General features: G+C 50.7%; 1 protein-coding gene across 1 annotated transcript in view; it reads right to left on the reverse strand.

The window, feature by feature from the left end:
• LOC139560627 (receptor-type tyrosine-protein phosphatase mu-like) overlaps positions 1 to 21,231 on the reverse strand; it is a 774,972-nt gene extending 753,741 nt beyond the window's left edge. The window contains exon 1 of the mRNA XM_071377563.1: positions 20,808 to 21,231. Within this exon, the coding sequence (XP_071233664.1) occupies positions 20,808 to 20,880 (73 nt within the window). The 5' untranslated portion in view covers positions 20,881 to 21,231. The remainder of the gene's footprint in view (positions 1 to 20,807) is intronic.
• Positions 21,232 to 22,001: the final 770 nt, after the last annotated feature.

A 22,001-nucleotide genomic window follows, 5' to 3' on the forward strand; every position in this document is an offset into this window, starting at 1 on the left:
TCCGTCGCCGGCACATGTTTTAGCATGATAATGCACGGCCCCGTGTCGGAAAGATCTGTAGACAATTCCTGGAAGCTGAAAATGTCCCAGATCTTCCATGACCAGCATACTCACCAGACGTGTCACCCATTGAGCATGTTTGGGATGCTCTGGATCGACGTGTACGACAGTGTGTTCCAGTTCCCACCAATATCCAGCAACTTCACACAGCCATCGTCAAGGAGTGGGACAACATTCCACAGGCCACAATCAACAGCCTGATCAACTCTATGTGAAGGAGATGTGTCGTGCTGCATGAGGGAAATGGTGGTCACACCAGATACTGACTGCTTTTCTGATCCACGCCCCTAACTTTTTCATTTTTTTTAAAGATGTCTTTGCCCAACAGCTGCATATCTGTATTCCCAGTCATGTGAAATCCATAGATTAGGACATAATTCATTAATTTATTTCAATTTACTGATTTCCTTAAATGAACTGTAACTCAGTAAAATCTTTGAAATTGCTATATGCTTCTATTTATATTTTTGTTCAGTGTATATATTAAATCCCCTCCGTATTGAGACACAGCTGCAGGCCTCGTGTAAAAGAGGCAGCACACAACAACATCCAGAGAAAGATGATGCCAACATCTTTTGAAGCTTAAGAAGCCACCCCCTAATCAGTGTTTGACACGCACTAAATAAATTACAGGGCAGAGGAGTCATCAGGCCTGGGAGGTGAAGGGAGAGGAGCGGAGAGGAGCGGAGGAGTCATCAGGCCTGGGAGGTGAAGGGAGAGAAGAGGAGGAGTCATCAGGCCTGGGAGGTGAAGGGAGAGGAGCGGAGAGGAGCGGAGGAGTCATCAGGCCTGGGAGGTGAAGGGAGAGAAGAGGAGAGGAGCGGAGGAGTCATCAGGCCTGGGAGGTGAAGGGAGAGGAGCGGAGAGGAGAGGAGGAGTCATCAGGCCTGGGAGGTGAAGGGAGAGGAGCGGAGAGGAGCGGAGGAGTCATCAGGCCTGGGAGGTGAAGGGAGAGAAGAGGAGAGGAGCGGAGGAGTCATCAGGCCTGGGAGGTGAAGGGAGAGGAGAGGAGAGGAGCGGAGGAGTCATCAGGCCTGGGAGGTGAAGGGAGAGGAGCGGAGAGGAGCGGAGGAGTCATCAGGCCTGGGAGGTGAAGGGAGAGAAGAGGAGAGGAGCGGAGGAGTCATCAGGCCTGGGAGGTGAAGGGAGAGAAGAGGAGAGGAGAGGAGCGGAGGAGTCATCAGGCCTGGGAGGTGAAGGGAGAGGAGCGGAGAGGAGCGGAGGAGTCATCAGGCCTGGGAGGTGAAGGGAGAGGAGAGGAGAGGAGCGGAGGAGTCATCAGGCCTGGGAGGTGAAGGGAGAGAAGAGGAGAGGAGCGGAGGAGTCATCAGGCCTGGGAGGTGAAGGGAGAGGAGCGGAGAGGAGCGGAGGAGTCATCAGGCCTGGGAGGTGAAGGGAGAGAAGAGGAGAGGAGCGGAGGAGTGTTCAGGCCTGGGAGGTGAAGGGAGAGAAGAGGAGAGGAGCGGAGGAGTCATCAGGCCTGGGAGGTGAAGGGAGAGAAGAGGAGAGGAGCGGAGGAGTCATCAGGCCTGGGAGGTGAAGGGAGAGAAGAGGAGAGGAGCGGAGGAGTCATCAGGCCTGGGAGGTGAAGGGAGAGAAGAGGAGAGGAGCGGAGGAGTCATCAGGCCTGGGAGGTGAAGGGAGAGAAGAGGAGAGGAGCGGAGGAGTCATCAGGCCTGGGAGGTGAAGGGAGAGAAGAGGAGAGGAGCGGAGGAGTCATCAGGCCTGGGAGGTGAAGGGAGAGAAGAGGAGAGGAGCGGAGAGGGCTGGGAGGTGAAGGGAGAGGAGAGGAGAGGAGCAGAGGAGTCATCAGGCCTGGGAGGTGAAGGGAGAGAAGCGGAGAGGAGCGGAGAGGGCTGGGAGGTGAAGGGAGAGGAGAGGGCTGGGAGGTGAAGGGAGAGGAGAGGGCTGGGAGGGGAAGGGAGAGAAGAGGAGAGGAGCAGAGGAGTCATCAGGCCTGGGAGGTGAAGGGAGAGAAGCGGAGAGGAGCGGAGAGGGCTGGGAGGTGAAGGGAGAGGAGAGGAGAGGAGCGGAGGAGTCATCAGGCCTGGGAGGTGAAGGGAGAGAAGAGGAGAGGAGCGGAGGAGTCATCAGGCCTGGGAGGTGAAGGGAGAGAAGAGGAGAGGAGCGGAGAGGGCTGGGAGGTGAAGGGAGAGGAGAGGGCTGGGAGGTGAAGGGAGAGGAGCGGAGAGGAGCGGAGAAGAGCGGAGAGGGCTGGGAGGTGAAGGGAGAGGAGAGGGCTGGGAGGTGAAGGGAGAGGAGAGGGCTGGGAGGGGAAGGGAGAGAAGAGGAGAGGAGCAGAGGAGTCATCAGGCCTGGGAGGTGAAGGGAGAGAAGCGGAGAGGAGCGGAGAGGGCTGGGAGGTGAAGGGAGAGGAGAGGGCTGGGAGGTGAAGGGAGAGGAGAGGGCTGGGAGGGGAAGGGAGAGAAGAGGAGAGGGCTGAGAGGTGAAGGGAGAGGAGAGGGCTGGGAGGTGAAGGGAGAGGAGAGGGCTGGGAGGTGAAGGGAGAGAAGCGGAGAGGAGCGGAGAGGAGCGGAGAGGAGCGGAGAGGGCTGGGAGGTGAAGGGAGAGGAGAGGGCTGGGAGGTGAAGGGAGAGGAAAGGGCTGGGAGGGGAAGGGAGAGAAGAGGAGAGGGCTGGGAGGTGAAGGGAGAGGAGCGGAGAGGAGCGGAGAAGAGCAGAGAGGGCTGGGAGGTGAAGGGAGAGGAGAGGGCTGGGAGGTGAAGGGAGAGGAGAGGGCTGGGAGGGGAAGGGAGAGGAGAGGGCTGGGAGGTGAAGGGAGAGAAGCGGAGAGGAGCGGAGAAGAGCAGAGAGGGCTGGGAGGTGAAGGGGGAGGAGAGGGCTGGGAGGTGAAGGGAGAGGAGAGGGCTGGGAGGGGAAGGGAGAGGAGAGGGCTGGGAGGTGAAGGGAGAGGAGGAGAGAGGGCTGGGAGGTGAAGGGAGAGGAGGAGAGAGGGCTGGGAGGTGAAGGGAGAGGAGAGGGCTGGGAGGGGAAGGGAGAGAAGAGGAGAGGGCTGGGAGGTGAAGGGAGAGGAGCGGAGACCGCTGGGAGGTGAAGGGAGAGGGCTGGGAGGTGAAGGGAGAGGAGCGGAGACCGCTGGGAGGTGAAGGGAGAGGGCTGGGAGGTGAAGGGAGAGGAGAGGGCTGGGAGGTGAAGGGAGAGGAGAGGGCTGGGAGGGGAAGGGAGAGGAGAGGGCTGGGAGGTGAAGGGAGAGAAGCGGAGAGGAGCGGAGAAGAGCAGAGAGGGCTGGGAGGTGAAGGGGGAGGAGAGGGCTGGGAGGTGAAGGGAGAGGAGAGGGCTGGGAGGGGAAGGGAGAGGAGAGGGCTGGGAGGTGAAGGGAGAGGAGGAGAGAGGGCTGGGAGGTGAAGGGAGAGGAGGAGAGAGGGCTGGGAGGTGAAGGGAGAGGAGAGGGCTGGGAGGGGAAGGGAGAGAAGAGGAGAGGGCTGGGAGGTGAAGGGAGAGGAGCGGAGACCGCTGGGAGGTGAAGGGAGAGGGCTGGGAGGTGAAGGGAGAGGAGCGGAGACCGCTGGGAGGTGAAGGGAGAGGGCTGGGAGGTGAAGGGAGAGGAGGGGAGAGGACACACACACACACAGCTCCAATGTGACTATACTTCACAACGAATGGAGAGTACAGTAATGCTATTAACACACACACACACTGCCAACCCATTTCTGGAATCAGTTACGCTGTGGTTCAGGGCAAACAAAAGAGGCCATCTGAGAGAACCAAACACACACACAGTAGGCAGTCTGATGTGGTCAGAGGGATGTTTACAGAACCACAGTCTGATGTGGTCAGAGGGATGTTTACAGAACCACAGTCTGAGGAGGTCATCTATGAATGTTTGAACATCTATGAACATCTTGAAGAACAATCTGACATTAAATGTCCATTTACTCTCATAATCTCCACCGGGCCAGAAGAGGACTGGCCACCCCTCATAGCCTGGTTCCTCTCCACCGGGCACAGCCAGAAGAGGACTAGCCACCCCTCATAGCCTGGTTCCTCTCCACCGGGCACAGCCAGAAGAGGACTGGCCACCCCTCATAGCCTGGTTCCTCTCCACCGGGCACAGCCAGAAGAGGACTGGCCACCCCTCATAGCCTGGTTCCTCTCCACCGGGCACAGCCAGAAGAGGACTGGCCACCCCTCATAGCCTGGTTCCTCTCCACCGGGCACAGCCAGAAGAGGACTGGCCACCCCTCATAGCCTGGTTCCTCTCCACCGGGCACAGCCAGAAGAGGACTGGCCACCCCTCATAGCCTGGTTCCTCTCCACCGGGCACAGCCAGAAGAGGACTGGCCACCCCTCATAGCCTGGTTCCTCTCCACCGGGCACAGCCAGAAGAGGACTGGCCACCCCTCATAGCCTGGTTCCTCTCCACCGGGCACAGCCAGAAGAGGACTGGCCACCCCTCATAGCCTGGTTCCTCTCCACCGGGCACAGCCAGAAGAGGACTGGCCACCCCTCATAGCCTGGTTCCTCTCCACCGGGCACAGCCAGAAGAGGACTGGCCACCCCTCATAGCCTGGTTCCTCTCCACCGGGCACAGCCAGAAGAGGACTGGCCACCCCTCATAGCCTGGTTCCTCTCCACCGGGCACAGCCAGAAGAGGACTGGCCACCCCTCATAGCCTGGTTCCTCTCCACCGGGCACAGCCAGAAGAGGACTGGCCACCCCTCATAGCCTGGTTCCTCTCCACCGGGCACAGCCAGAAGAGGACTGGCCACCCCTCATAGCCTGGTTCCTCTCCACCGGGCACAGCCAGAAGAAGACTGGCCACCCCTCATAGCCTGGTTCCTCTCCACCGGGCACAGCCAGAAGAAGACTGGCCACCCCTCATAGCCTCTAGGTTTCTTCCTAGGTTCCTGCCTTTCTATCACAAAATATTGTGATGTGATATTTTTCCCATATTACCCAGCTCCTACCAATGACAGGAGCCTGATAAACACACAGAGACTAGGGTGAAAGGTCAACCCACCGAGCAGACTGGTCTTGGGCAGAACAGCTTTCCCTCAAAGTTTCTCCTATGGACCTTGAGCACAACTTTACATTGACGCAGTGGGAATGAAATCAGTAATTTAGTGACAGTCTCAAAGGTTATGGTCTGAAGGCATCGTCTCGATTCTGAGAACAAGTGTTGTGTTTGAACATGTTTACATCTAGATCAATGGCGTATTGACCACACTGTCAAAAAGAACATAGGCTACATCTTTACCATATTAATTTGACCGTTTCTAAAGCACTCTCCATGTCAAATCACGTTCTACAAGGCTAACCGTTTCTAAAGCACTCTCCATGTCAAATCACGTTCTACAAGGCTAACCTGATCCACAATCAAAGAGGTGTCATGACAAAATCAATTTCAATTCACCCACAATCACCCAAAGGTGGTGATTAAAGCAGGAACCTATCACCCTGCCAGCTCCTGAGTCGTTAGGGTCAGGTACGGGTCAGGTTAGGGTCAGGTTAGGGTCAGGTTAGGGTCAGGTTAGGGTCAGGTAAGGGTCAGGTAAGGGTCAGGTTAGGGTCAGGTTAGGGTCAGGTTAGGGTCAGGTTAGGTAAGGTAAGGGTCAGGTAAGGGTCAGGTAAGGTCTACCGTCAACACAGACAGATACAGGTGGTGATTAAAGCAGGAACCTATCACCCTGCCAGCTCCTGAGTCGTTAGGGTCAGGTAAGGGTCAGGTTAGGGTCAGGTTAGGGTCAGGTAAGGTCTACCGTCAACACAGATACATGCTTTGTTTCTACCTTCATCCTCCTCCCATCCTCCATCCTCCTCTCCTCCCATCCTCTATCCTCCATCCTCTATCCTCCATCCTCTTCTCCTCCATCCTCTATCCTCCATCCTCCATCCTCCTCCCATCCTCCTCTCCTCCCATCCTCTATCCTCCATCCTCCTCCCATCCTCCTCTCCTCCCATCCTCTATCCTCCATCCTCCTCTCCTCCCATCCTCTATCCTCCATCCTCTATCCTCCATCCTCTATCCTCCATCCTCTATCCTCCATCCTCTATCCTCCATCCTCCTCCAATCCTCCTCTCCTCCCATCCTCTATCCTTCATCCTCCTCCCATCCTCCTCCTCTCCCATCCTCTTCTCCTCCATCCTCTATCCTCCATCCTCCTCCCATCCTCCTCTCCTCCCATCCTCCATCCTCCATCCTCCTCTCCTCCCATCCTCCTCTCCTCCCATCCTCCTCCCATCCTCCTCTTCTCCCATCCTCTATCCTCCATCCTCCTCCCATCCTCCTCTCCTCCCATCCTCTATCCTCATCCTCCTCCCATCCTCCTCTCCTCCCATCCTCCTCCCATCCTCCTCTCCTCCATCCTCTATCCTCCTCCCATCCTCCTCTCCTCCATCCTCCTCCCATCCTCCTCTCCTCCCATCCTCCTCTCCTCCCATCCTCCTCTCCTCCATCCTCCTTTCATCCTCCTCTCCTCCAATCCTCCTCTCCTCCCATCCTCCTCTCCTCCCATCCTCCTCTCCTCCATCCTCCTCTCCTCCATCCTCCCATCCTCCCATCCTCCTCTCCTCCCATCCTCCTCTCCTCCTCTCCTCCTCTCCTCCATCCTCCTCCCATCCTCCTCTCCTCCATCCTCTATCCTCCTCCCATCCTCCTCTCCTCCCATCCTCCTCTCCTCCATCCTCCTCCCATCCTCCTCTCCTCCCATCCTCCTCTCCTCCATCCTCCTCCCATCCTCCTCTCCTCCCATCCTCCTCTCCTCCCATCCTCCTCTCCTCCTCTCCTCCATCCTCCTCCCATGCTCCTCTCCTCCCATCCTCCCATCCTCCTCTCCTCCATCCTCCTCCCATCCTCCTCCCATCCTCCTCTCCTCCCATCCTCCTCTCTCCTCCCATCCTCCCATCCTCCTCTCCTCCATCCTCCTCTCCTCCTCCTCTCCTCCCATCCTCCTCTCCCCCATCCTCCTCCCATCCTCCTCTCCTCCCATCCTCCTCTCCTCCCATCCTCCTCTCCTCCATCCTCCTCCCATCCTCCTCTCCTCCTCTCCTCCATCCTCCTCCCATCCTCCTCTCCTCCCATCCTCCTCTCCTCCCATCCTCCTCTCCTCCATCCTCCTCCCATCCTCCCATCCTCCTCTCCTCCCATCCTCCTCCCATCCTCCTCTCCTCCCATCCTCCTCTCTCCTCCTCTCCTCCATCCTCCTCTCCTCCCATCCTCCTCTCCTCCCATCCTCCTCTCCTCCTCCTCCTCTCTCCTCCTCTATCCTCCTCTCCTCCCATCCTCCTCTCCTCCCATTCTCCTCTCTCCTCCTCTCCTCCCATCCTCCTCTCTCCTCCTCTCCTCCCATCCTCCTCTCCTCCCATCCTCCTCTCTCCTCCTCTCCTCCCATCCTCCTCTCCTCCCATCCTCCTCCCATCCTCCTCCCCTCCCATCCTCCTCTCCTCCCATCCTCCTCTCCTCCATCCTCTATCACATGTGCTGGTGAAAAGGTAGCATGTCGCACTAGCAATGTTTCCACATGTGGAATGGCAAATTCTGTAATGCCATTGTGTAAAAAAGGTAAATTAGCCTATCTGAATATAATAATTAAAGCTTGTTAAAAATAATGATTTCTTATTTCCTAGCCATCCATTCGGGGTGCTACTTTGGCAGGCCTCTCTTCTTTAGTGCACAATTTATTTTAAAGCCGCATTGTCTGAAAACATTCTAAATACACTGAAAACATCCAAAATACACTGAAAACATTCTAAATACACTGAAAACATTCTAAATACACTGAAAACATCCAAAATACACTGAAAACATCCAAAATACACTGAAAACATTCTAAATACACTGAAAACATTCTAAATACACTGAAACATTCTAAATACTCTGAAAACATTCTAAATATACTGAAAACATCCAAAATACACTGAAAACATCCTAAATATACTGAAACCATTCTAAATACACTGAAAACATCCAAAATACACTGAAAACATTCTAAATACACTGAAACATTCTAAATACACTGAAAACATTCTAAATACACTGAAAACATTCTAAATACACTGAAACATTCTAAATACACTGAAAACATTCTAAATACACTGAAAACATTCTAAATATACTGAAAACATCTAAAATACCCTGAAAACATTCTAAATACACTGAAAACATACTAAATACACTGAAAACATCCTAAATACACTGAAAACATTCTAAATACACTGAAAACATCCTAAATACACTGAAAACATTCTAAATACACTGAACACATTCTAAAAACAACATTGCGGTGTCAAAACAAGTTACCTGAGGTTAAAGGAAAGTGTTCATCAATTTACCTGATTTTGATACCCGTTACTTTGGGCAAAATCAAAAACGGCAATATTCTTGAAATATTTTTGGTATAAAAAATCTTAAATTACAGCTAAATTTGAGCAAATTATTAATTTGCAATTATTCGTGATAAATCACAGCAAATCCTGCAATAATCTCGATTACATTTTTTGAATCGTTTGACAGCCCTAGTTGACATAAAAAAATATATAAAATGCACATGTGAAAGTATAGCGAACATGTGTTGGTCATGGTTGGTCATGGTCATGTGAGGTAGCCCCACCTAGCGCTGGCATTCTTGGTTGAATGGTCAAGACGTTGGCTTCTCCTGTGGAAGATCTGGGTTCTAATCCCGGGGGTTACAAAGGCACACTTCTATCATGTGAAATGTTAGGAAACCACGTGTCTGAGTCATGTGAAAAATGTATGTGAAACATCACACAGGTCTGAAAACCAAGTCTGATTTTTTTTGTTTTTTTTGTCACGTGATTTTTTCAAGGCCCTCCCCTCGTTCTCCTCTCCCCATTATCTTCTCCTCTCCCCTTCCTCTTCCCTCTCCCCATCCTCTTCTCCTCTCCCCATCCTCTTCTCCTCTCCCCATCCTCTTCCCTCTCCTTCTTCTCCTCCTCTCCTCTCCTCCCCCTATTATCTTCTCCTCTCCCCATTATCTTCTCCTCTCCCCTTCCTCTTCCCTCTCCCCATCCTCTTCTCCTCTCCCCATCCTCTTCTTCTCTCCCCATCCCCTTCCCTCTCCCTCTTCTCCTCCTCTCCTCTCCTCTCCCCATTATCTTCTCCTCTCCCCATTATCTTCTCCTCTCCCCTTCCTCCTCCCCATCCTCATCCTCTTCCCCCTCCCTCTTCTCCTCCTCTCCTCTCCCCATCCTCATCTCCTACTCTCCTCCCTCCATCCTTCTCTTGTTTGTCATTAATAACAATGTAGAGATCCTTGGAGCATTAATTAGTGAAGTTCAGAGTTCCTGGACGTTCACACACACACACACACACACACACACACACACACACACACACACACACACACACACACACACACACACACACACACACACACACACACACACACACACACACACACACACACACACACACACAGAGACACAGAGGACTCAACATCAGACTCTTACCGCCTCCTCAGAATGTAAATAAAATCACTTGCAAATCAACAGCTGATGATTGAATGTGTAGTGTTCCTCCGGGGGTGGTGATGAACCATGGTGGAGACAAACAGCCAGAGTCATTAGGGTTCTTCGTTTCAAACATCCCGTCTCTCTGTCATAATTCATTATTATTGCTTAGAACCTCAGAGACTCAGTGACATAGGGACTGGGAAGTTCTTACGGCAGGTTACAGCAACAGTCATAGAGGGTTTATGTGAACCGTCTTAACCCTTTAGAGATTAAATGTTAACACACACCAGCGTGCTTGGGTTTCATTTCTACACACACACACACACACACACCACCGTGCTTCTCTCATTTGTCTGATTTAAGAGATTACTATGTTCAGCTGTGTGTACGGGACGGGTCACCACAGAAAACAAAGGGACCTCCTCCTGGGTTGTAACACCATCCACTTGATTCATTGTCAATGTGTGTCGTCTACACAGTGTGTGAACAGTTAAATCAATGGGTTTCCTTTCCACACACACACACACACACACACACACACACACACACACACACACACACACACACACACACACACACACACACACACACACACACACACACACACACACACACACACACACACACACACACACACTTTACCTTGCTTTATTGATGGGGAAACAAATTGAATACACTTACAAATATCATTTTTGGACAATATTATATCGATACTTGACTCCAAGTATCAATCTGTAGGTAGACAGAACTTGTTTTTTGCTACTGTAGTTTAGCTAGTGCTAGTCGGCTGTACCTGCACCAAAACAACGTGTTTTTTCATCCAATAGTGTCACATGCTCTCTCGCCGGCCTCTAGGTCACCAGGCTGCCCGTTATCGCTCACACCTGTCACCATCGTTACGCACACCTGTCACCATCCTTACGCACACCTGTCACCATCGTTACGCACACCTGTCACCATCCTTACGCACACCTGTCACCATCATTACGCACACCTGTCACCATCCTTACGCACACCTGTCACCATCGTTACGCGCACCTGTCGACATCGTTACGCACACCTGTCACCATCGTTACGCACACCTGTCACCATCGTTATCGCTCACACCTGTCACCATCGTTACGCACACCTGTCACCATCGTTACGCGCACCTGTCACCATCGTTACGCGCACCTGTCACCATCGTTACGCGCACCTGTCACCATCGTTACGCGCACCTGTCACCATCGTTACGCACACCTGTCACCATCGTTACGCACACCTGTCACCATCGTTACGCGCACCTGTCACCATCGTTACGCACACCTGTCACCATCGTTACGCACACCTCTCACCATCGTTACGCACACCTGTCACCATCGTTACGCGCACCTGTCACCATCGTTACGCGCACCTGCGCATCATCAAATTCTACTGGACTCCATCACTTCCCTGATTACCTTCCCTATATCTGTCACTCCCTTTGGTTCCTGGCCTATATATGTCACTCTCTTTGGTTCCTTCCCTATATATGTCACTCTCTTTGGTTCCTTCCCTATATATGTCACTCCCTTTGGTTCCTTCTCTATATCTGTCACTCCCTTTGGTTCCTTCCCTATATATGTCACTCCCTTTGGTTCCTTCCCTATATATGTCCCTCCCTTTGGTTCCTTCCCTATATATGTCACTCCCTTTGGTTCCTTCCCTATATATGTCACTCCCTTTGGTTCCTTCCCTATATATGTCCCTCCCTTTGGTTCCTTCCCTATATATGTCCCTCCCTTTGGTTCCTTCCCTATATATGTCCCTCTCTTTGGTTCCTTCCCTATATATGTCACTCCCTTTGGTTCCTTCCCTATATATGTCCCTCCCTTTGGTTCCTTCTCTATATATGTCACTCTCTTTGGTTCCTTCTCTATATATGTCCCTCCCTTTGGTTCCTTCTCTATATATGTCCCTCCCTTTGGTTCCTTCTCTATATATGTCACTCTCTTTGGTTCCTTCCCTATATATGTCCCTCCCTTTGGTTCCTTCCCTATATATGTCACTCCCTTTGGTTCCTTCCCTATATATGTCACTCCCTTTGGTTCCTTCTCTATATATGTCACTCCCTTTGGTTCCTTCCCTATATATGTCACTCTCTTTGGTTCCTTCCCTATATCTGTCCCTCCCTTTGGTTCCTTCCCTATATATGTCACTCCCTTTGGTTCCTTCCCTATATCTGTCACTCCCTTTGGTTCCTTCTCTATATATGTCACTCTCTTTGGTTCCTTCCCTATATCTGTCCCTCCCTTTGGTTCCTTCCCTATATATGTCCCTCCCTTTGGTTCCTTCCCTATATATGTCACTCCCTTTGGTTCCTTCCCTATATATGTCCCTCCCTTTGGTTCCTTCCCTATATATGTCCCTCCCTTTGGTTCCTTCCCTATATATGTCACTCCCTTTGGTTCCTTCCCTATATCTGTCACTCCCTTTGGTTCCTTCTCTATATATGTCACTCTCTTTGGTTCCTTCCCTATATCTGTCCCTCCCTTTGGTTCCTTCCCTATATATGTCCCTCCCTTTGGTTCCTTCCCTATATATGTCACTCCCTTTGGTTCCTTCTCTATCTATGTCACTCTCTTTGGTTCCTTCCCTATATATGTCACTCCATTTGGTTCCTTCCCTATATATGTCACTCCCCTTTGGTTCCTTCCCTATATATGTCACTCCCTTTGGTTCCTTCCCTATATATGTCCCTCCCTTTGGTTCCTTCCCTATATATGTCACTCCCTTTGGTTCCTTCCCTATATATGTCACTCCCTTTGGTTCCTTCCCTATATATGTCACTCCCTTTGGTTCCTTCCCTATATATGTCCCTCCCTTTGGTTCCTTCCCTATATATGTCCCTCCCTTTGGTTCCTTCCCTATATATGTCCCTCTCTTTGGTTCCTTCCCTATATATGTCCCTCCCTTTGGTTCCTTCCCTATATATGTCCCTCCCTTTGGTTCCTTCCCTATATATGTCACTCCCTTTGGTTCCTTCCCTATATATGTCACTCCCTTTGGTTCCTTCTCTATATATGTCCCTCCCTTTGGTTCCTTCTCTATATATGTCACTCTCTTTGGTTCCTTCTCTATATATGTCCCTCCCTTTGGTTCCTTCTCTATATATGTCCCTCCCTTTGGTTCCTTCTCTATATATGTCACTCCCTTTGGTTCCTTCTCTATATATGTCACTCCCTTTGGTTCCTTCCCTATATATGTCACTCTCTTTGGTTCCTTCCCTATATCTGTCACTCTCTTTGGTTCCTTCCCTATATCTGTCCCTCCCTTTGGTTCCTTCCCTATATATGTCACTCCCTTTGGTTCCTTCCCTATATATGTCCCTCCCTTTGGTTCCTTCCCCAGGCGTCATTGTTTCTGTTCCAGTTTCCTGTCTTTGCGGTGGTCGTGTTTCTTATTTTGTTCATTTGTTTATTAAATGATAAACTCCCTGAACTTGTTTCCCGACTCCCAGCGCACCAATAGGTGGTTCTCCATCTTCTTTTTAAATAGTGACATGGTTTCAGCTACTATTTTATTTCCCTGGCTAGTTTTATCATGGCTCTGTCTGTCTGTCTGTCTGTCTGTCTGTCTGTCTGTCTGTCTGTCTGTCTGTCTGTCTGTCTGTCTGTCTGTCTGTCTGTCTGTCTGTCTCTGTCTGTCTGTCTCTGTCTCTGTCTCTGTCTCTGTCTCTGTCTCTGTCTCTGTCTCTGTCTCTCTCTCTCTCTCTCTCTCTCTCTCTCTCTCTCTCTCTCTCTCTCTCTCTCTCTCTCTCTCTCTCTCTCTCTCTCTCTCTCTCTCTCTCTGTCTCTGTCTCTGTCTCTGTCTCTGTCTCTGTCTCTGTCTCTGTCTCTCTCTCTCTCTCTCTCTCTCTCTCTCTCTCTCTCTCTCTCTCTCTCTCTCTCTCTCTCTCTCTCTCTCTCTCTCTCTCTCTCTCTCTCTCTCTCTCTCTCTCTCACAGACATATGGTGACCAATATGTTCATCAAATCACAATAGACTTGCAGTATCAAATCACAATATCCTTCATAGAGAACTGTGAGAATCACAATACATATCGTATCGGCACCTAATTATCGTCACAATATCGTATCGTGAGGTCCCATTATTATTTCACAATGATAGCCTACCCCGGCCAAACCCTCCCTCTAATCCGGACGATGCTGGGCACAAATGTGCACTGCCCTACGGGACTCCCGATCACAGCCGGTTGTGATACAGCCCAGGTTTGAACCAGGGTGTCTGTAGGTGACGCCTCTAGCACTGAGATGCCTTAAACCGCCACTCTGGATCCTCCACTTCCTGACACCACTTCCTGACACCACTTCCTGACACCACTTCCTGACACCACTTCCTGACACCACTTCCTGACACCACTTCCTGCCTTTTATCAATTATAATAAAGCAGGGGGGGGGGGGGGGAACACAGAAGCAACTAAATGTAGACTCTCCTCTCTTCACTCTGCTTTGTACCGTCATCAATCACCAAGCACCAAGGTTTTCCTCTGCTGTTGATGAAACCGTTTTAAAACTTGCTGCTTGCATATTTAATTTCATTTGTCCACTGGCTCAAACAATGGAATCTGCCTGCCACCCGCCAACACACCTTTCAGGGGAAAGTCTCTATTATCTCTGAGACGGATAGGATGGTAAAAAAACAAACTCAATTATATCTAAACTTCAAATGGGGTTCTTGTTTTATCTTTATCTTCAAACAGCTGATGTGTTGTCGTTGTCGTTTTAGTCAACGTAACGGGTCGCTACGACGACCAACAGGGAAACTATCAGTCTGCGCCGCAGCAGTCACTCTGCAATACACACACACACACACACACACACACACACACACACACACACACACACACACACACACACACACACACACACACACACACACACACACACACAAACGCACTTTCACACACAGATAGACACACAAACGCACCCCCACCCCCAACACACGGCTAACCTCTATCAGAAAACTAGGCATGTTTCATGGGCAGGGGAGAAGGCAGTTAACCTAACAAAAGACTCCAGCTCTGAGCTGTGTGTAATGTAATGTGCCTGGTTAAACAGACAGAGTTGACAGGGATATCACAGGCCAGGAGAGACCAAGATAAACAGACAGAGTTGACAGGGATATCACAGGCCAGGAGAGGCGGAAGGTAAACAGACAGAGTTGATAGGGATATCACAGGCCAGGAGAGACGGAAGGTAAACAGACAGAGTTGATAGGGATATCACAGGCCAGGAGAGACGGAAGGTAAACAGAAAGAGTTGACAGGGATATCACAGGCCAGGAGAGACGGAAGGTAAACAGACAGAGTTGATAGGGATATCACAGGCCAGGAGAGACGGAAGGTAAACAGACAGAGTTGATAGGGATATCACAGGCCAGGAGAGACGGAAGGTAAACAGACAGAGTTGACAGGGATATCACAGGCCAGGTGAGACGGAAGGTAAACAGACAGAGTTGACAGGGATATCACAGGCCAGGAGAGACCAAGGTAAACAGACAGAGTTGACAGGGATATCACAGGCCAGGAGAGACGGAAGGTAAACAGACAGAGTTGACAGGGATATCACAGGCCAGGAGAGACGGAAGGTAAACAGACAGAGTTGATAGGGATATCACAGGCCAGGAGAGACGGAAGGTAAACAGACAGAGTTGACAGGGATATCACAGGCCAGGAGAGACGGAAGGTAAACAGAAAGAGTTGACAGGGATATCACAGGCCAGGAGAGACCAAGGTAAACAGACAGAGTTGACAGGGATATCACAGGCCAGGAGAGACGGAAGGTAAACAGACAGAGTTGATAGGGATATCACAGGCCAGGAGAGACGGAAGGTAAACAGACAGAGTTGATAGGGATATCACAGGCCAGGAGAGACGGAAGGTAAACAGCTCTTTAGCAGCTTCAGCATGTTAGGAGGAGAACAAAGAGTTTTTCCTGAACATGTGAAGGCAAGGAGAGGAGACCACATTAGGGTATTAAGATACATCCAGGGGGAGAGGAGACCACATTAGGGTATTAGGATACATCCAGGGGGAGAGGAGACCACATTAGGGTATTAGGATACATCCAGGGGGGAGAGGAGACCACATTAGGGTATTAAGATACATCCAGGGGGGAGAGGAGACCACATTAGGGTATTAGGATACATCCAGGTGGAGAGGAGACCACATTAGGGTATTAAGATACATCCAGGGGGAGAGGAGACCACATTAGGGTATTAGGATACATCCAGGGGGGAGAGGAGACCACATTAGGGTATTAAGATACATCCAGGGGGAGAGGAGACCACATTAGGGTATTAGGATGCAGCCAGGGGGAGAGGAGACCACATTAGGGTATTAGGATGCATCCAGGGGGGAGAGGAGACCACATTAGGGTATTAGGATACATCCAGGTGGAGAGGAGACCACATTAGAGTGTTAGGATGCATCCAGGGGGGAGAGGAGACCACATTAGGGTATTAGGATGCATCCAGGGGGGAGAGGAGACCACATTAGGGTATTAGGATGCATCCAGGGGGGAGAGGAGACCACATTAGGGTATTAAGATACATCCAGGGGGAGAGGAGACCACATTAGAGTATTAGGATGCATCCAGGGGGAGAGGAGACCACATTAGGGTATTAGGATGCAGCCAGGGGGAGAGGAGACCACATTAGAGTATTAGGATGCATCCAGGGGGAGAGGAGACCACATTAGAGTATTAGGATGCATCCAGGGGGGAGAGGAGACAGGGGGGGGAGAGGAGACAGGGGGGAGAGGAGACAGGGGATGCATCCAGGGGGGAGAGGAGACCACATTAGAGTATTAGGATGCATCCAGGGGGGAGGGGAGACAGGGGGGGAGAGGAGACAAGGGGGAGAGGAGACAGGGGGGAGAGGAGACAGGGGATGCATCCAGTGGGGAGAGGAGACAGGGGGGGAGAGGAGACAGGGGGGGAGAGGAGACAGGGGGAAGAGGAGACAAGGGGGAAGAGGAGACAGAGGGGGGAGAGGAGACAGGGGGGGAGAGGAGACAGGGGGGAGAGGAGACAGGGGGGGAGAGGAGACAGGGGGGGAGAGGAGACAGGGGGGGAGAGGAGACAGGGGGGGAGAGGAGACAGGGGGGAGAGGAGACAGGGGGGGAGAGGAGACAGGGGGAAGAGGAGACAAGGGGGGAGAGGAGACAGGGGGGAGAGGAGACAGGGGGGGAGAGGAGACAGGGGGGGAGAGGAGACAGGGGGGGAGAGGAGACAGGGGGGGAGAGGAGACAGGGGGGGAGAGGAGACAGGGGGGGAGAGGAGACAGGGGGAAGAGGAGACAGGGGGGAGAGGAGACAGGAGGGGAGAGGAGACAGGGGGGGAGAGGAGACAGGGGATGTATCCAGTGGGGAGAGGAGACAGGGGGGGAGAGGAGACAGGGGGGGAGAGGAGACAGGGGGGGAGAGGAGACAGGGGGAAGAGGAGACAAGGGGGGAGAGGAGACAAGGGGGGAGAGGAGACAGGGGGGAGAGGAGACAGGGGGGGAGAGGAGACAGGGGGGGAGAGGAGACAGGGGGGGAGAGGAGACAGGGGGGGAGAGGAGACAGGGGGGGAGAGGAGACAGGGGGGGAGAGGAGACAGGGGGAAGAGGAGACAGGGGGGAGAGGAGACAGGAGGGGAGAGGAGACAGGGGGGGAGAGGAGACAGGGGATGTATCCAGTGGGGAGAGGAGACAGGGGGGGAGAGGAGACAGGGGGGAGAGGAGACAGGGGGGAGAGGAGACAGGGGGGGAGAGTAGACAGGGGGGGAGAGTAGACAGGGGGGAGAGTAGACAGGGGGAAGAGGAGACAGGGGGGAGAGGAGACAGGAGGGGAGAGGAGACAGGGGGGGAGAGGAGACAGGGGATGTATCCAGTGGGGAGAGGAGACAGGGGGGGAGAGGAGACAGGGGGGAGAGGAGACAGGGGGGGAGAGGAGACAGGGGGGAGAGGAGACAGGGGGGGAGAGGAGACAGGGGGGGAGAGGAGACAGGGGGGGAGAGGAGACAGGGGGGAGAGGAGACAGGGGGGAGAGGAGACAGGGGGGAGAGGAGACAGGAGGGGAGAGGAGACAGGAGGGGAGAGGAGACAGGGGGGGAGAGGAGACAGGGGGAAGAGGAGACAGGAGGGGAGAGGAGACAGGGGGGAGAGGAGACAGGGGATGCTTCCAGGGGGGAGAGGAGACAGGGGGGGAGAGGAGACAGGGGGAAGAGGAGACAGGGGGGAGAGGAGACAGGAGGGGAGAGGAGACAGGGGGGGAGAGGAGACAGGGGGAAGAGGAGACAGGAGGGGAGAGGAGACAGGGGGGAGAGGAGACAGGGGATGCTTCCAGGGGGGAGAGGAGAGAGGGGGAGGGAGGAGACAGGGGGGAGAGGAGACAGGGGGGAGAGGAGAGGGGATGCATCCAGGGGGGAGAGGAGACAGGGGGGAGAGGAGACAGGGGGGAGAGGAGACAGGGGATGCCTCCAGGGGGGAGAGACAGGGGGGAGAGGAGACAGGGGGGAGAGGGGGAGTTCTGATTGATTAGTTCCTACTTTATATCTTTACACTCATGCAATTAGGAACCACATTTATCGACGACCTGAGTGCCAGGGGGAACCTGGAGCGTAGCACACCTCGTCTATAAATCTCCCCCTAATACACCAACGCACACACACTGAAACTCACACACACACTGAAACTCACACACACACACACACACACACACACACACACACACACACACACACACACACACACACACACACACACACACACACACACACACACACACACACACACACACACACACACACACACACTCCCTTCATCATGCTGCCAATTTACACCACAAGTCAAGACTGATAAACCTCACATAGAAAGGACTGAAATTACTCCAGAAACATTTGATGAGGGATGTCTTGAAATGTTTGGCTTTTCTGATGTTGACATTAATCAATTTGTGTGTATCATTCAAAGTTGGTTGCATTTTGTAAATCTTACTTGACTGAAAATGTTAACCATACGCCCCACAGTCTGAGAAATACAGGATGTCGAACAAACAACCGAATGAACTTTTTTTCACCAAGGTGAAACGGTGGTTGCTCACCCCACACCAGATAACACCTAACACGATGTACCTGGCTTGTGGTCTCACTCTCAAAGCCGTTATGATCTTCTTACTCTGAGTGCAGAACAGATGATGACTCTAATAAGTGTACCATGCTGCCCCCATCAGGCCTTCCGAGGAACTACACCCTCACCTTATCGAACACAAACACACACAGCATCAGTCTACGCACCAAAAACTAACTGACAGGCTTCTCTGCTCTCTTTCCCTCTTAACTAAATGTACTATCTATAACCTTATGAAAACATTATCTGTCCAAAACCTTCAGACACATTGTTATCTATTAAACCAGTGACTGTAGAAAACCATTTATTTAACTAGGCAAGTCAGTTAAGAACAAATTCTTATTTTCAATGACGGCCTAGGGACAGTGGGTTAACTGCCTTGTTCAGGGGCAGAACGACAGATTTGTACCTTGTCAGCTCAGAGGATTCAATCTTGCAACCTTACGGTTACTAGTCCAACGCTCTAACCACTAGGCTACCTGCCGCTCTGCGTTACTCCTAAACGTGAAAGCTTTTTTGTGAATAACGTGATAAAGGGCTAACATTAAAACAGTACTAAAAACACGGTCTCTGCATTTACTATTCATGAAGATGATCAGAATGAACATAATGCCCTGCTAACATACAGAGTAGATCTATTGTCCAGACTGCTCAAAAATGACCCCTTTCAGGAGACGAATAATACCATTTTAAGTCCCATCGGGGTAAAAGGGGTAGAGAGAACACTGTAGCTTTTACCATACAATTAGAATGAACTTCCATGAGCTTTACTTTACACGTCTACAACATGTATCCTCTATGATAGTAATATACTGACATTAGTGTGGCGCTGTGTAAATAGCAAGAAGGGTAAACCTGAAAAAAAACATTATTTTGTTGTTTTACTTTCATGTACTTTTGTGTATATAAATGTATAGATTTAAATGTGATAGTTCTGGGAAGTGGAACTTCCACTGTATTTTAAATGAATTACTTCAACATATTACACCATTAGGCTATACAATGATACGATATAAAAACATGGACCTAAAGTTACACGGTTGAACCTACTGAAAATAACAGTAATGAAAACCTTCATTGTGACACAATTATGAAAAAATGAGATCTTGTTTTCTCGGGATACATTCGACTGTCCGTTTTCTATTGTCTGGCTGCTAAAAAATAAAGCACTTGTTTTTATCGTAAAGCACGGACAGATGAACGACAGCTGATTTGGCGAGTTGTAAACGCAATAAAACGTATCTTCCCTCACTACACAGTGAAAACGATTTATATATATTTTTTTAAATAAACAGAAATGAAACTGCTTTAATGTAAAAATCAATTAGCTCTGATCGCACGATATAATGGTGTATTGTATTGCATTGGGTGGCTACCCGCACTCTGCCCGTTTCGTCAAGCACTCACAGGCTAATGTCGGTCGCCCACTAACGGAATGAACGGCGGTTCATATTGACCTGTTTCACAACAAGTTATCAATAACATATAAAATATCAAGTAGCCTATAGTTTTGTATATCGATGATGTTGAAAACCAACTCATTGATTAAAGTTATTGGATGTGGCAACTTCATTGCGTTGGTTATTATCTCATTGTCATCTCTAAACTCATGTGACTATTATTGTCAACAACAACAAAAAAACACGACTTGGTCGAAAACAGGTCGGTGTGGGTTTGGGTTGACTCTAGATTATAACCTGAATATAAATTGAGTTGAGAATTCAGGCAGCAGAATTGGGATATCGATAGCGCTATGTCGAGCGTACCCGGAACACTTTACGCATGCATAGCATAACAATTTCTACCTACGGAGTTCACAAATAAGTCTTAAACGATAACATGTTACCAAATCACCTGACAACAACACTGGGCTAAGTAACGGAAATAGAAGCCCTTACATTTCGAAGTGGCAGGATCATTTCAGGTTAATCACATTACAAGTTATTACGGCTGCCGAGTAACGTTAACTGTCAACCCGCTCAACACTACGCATCCAGAACTGTTGTGGTCCAACTCAAATTAAATAAGCTAGGCCGATTTCAAAGAATGAAAGAAAAGTCAAGTGTGACACGATGTAAACACAAAGCATCTGAACAACACCGGTGTAACAACGTAGCGTACCTGACGTGATTCTAAACGCAGAAAACCAGGTTGCATTTAGAAATTAAAACATATATAATGTCTTACCTTTATAGGCTTCTCCTCGAACCGTCAACAGCAAGCTGATAGCAGCTAATAGCCAATGTCTAACTTTATCCATGTCGACACGGAGCCGTTGTGTTAACCCCCGGTAGCGGGTCTAACTGGAGAGAGAAACTCGGATTTTCTTCAGTATGTCACAAGTTAGATTTCAGCCTCCCTATAGCCTCCTTTACATCTAACCGACGGATAATATTTTAACAAGTCGTACTCTTCTATTTCCCTCGTTGCTTGCAGTTGGTTCAGTGAGAGTCCAACGGTTTCTCCTCTTCGACTTCCAACAGACTTGACACCGTCGGAGAGAGCAATCTAGACACTCTGGTTTTACGCGGGGAAGATAGAGTGGTGGTTACGTTTCCCGAGAGCTCTCTGCCTGCTCTCTCTCTCTCTCTCTCTCTCTCTCTCTCTCTCTCTCTCTCTCTCTCTACTCTCAATTCAATGGGCTTTATTGGCATGGGAAACATGTGTTAACATTGCCAAAGCAAGTGAGGTAGATAATATACAAAAGTCAAATAAACAATAAAAATGAACTCTCTCTCTCTCTCTCTCTCTCTCTCTCTCTCTCTCTCTCTCTCTCTCTCTCTCTCTCTCTCTCTCTCTCTCTCTCTCTCTCTCTCTCTCTCTCTCTCTCTCTCTCTCTCTCTCTCTCTCTCTCTCTCTCTCTCTCTCTCTCTCTCTCTCTCTCTCTCTCTCTCTCTCTCTCTCTCTCTCTCTCTCTCTCTCTCTCTCTCTCTCTCTCTCTCTCTCTCTCTCTCTCTCTCTCTCTCTCTCTCTCTCTCTCTCTCTCTCTCTCTCTCGCTCTCTCTCTCTCTCTCTCTCTCTCTCTCTCTCTCTCTCTCTCTCTCTCTGCTCTCTCTCTCTCTCTCTCTCTCTCTCTGGTAGAGTGTGTATCGGAGCTCTGACTGAATGACTAAATGTGCTGGCACGCGCCAGGCAAAAGCAGAGGAATTCACTGGGAACGCGGGAACGGGTGGTGTCCCTGTCCCCTCCTACTTCTTCTCTTCACCGTTATTACTGGTCACGCAGCTTGGCATCTGTCTAACGTTATCTACCTGCTTGTCTGTTTGTGAGAAAGTAGACTAGTATGTCTCACGGCCAAGGACAAGGGAGATGGCAAACAAAAGGCAACGGACAAAAAGTATTTAAGGTGAAGTCAGGTGTTTTAACCGCACGGTGATAGAA

The sequence above is a fragment of the Salvelinus alpinus genome, chromosome 30 (genome assembly GCF_045679555.1).
Source record: "Salvelinus alpinus chromosome 30, SLU_Salpinus.1, whole genome shotgun sequence".
In the NCBI taxonomy this organism is placed as follows: Eukaryota; Metazoa; Chordata; class Actinopteri; order Salmoniformes; family Salmonidae; genus Salvelinus; species Salvelinus alpinus.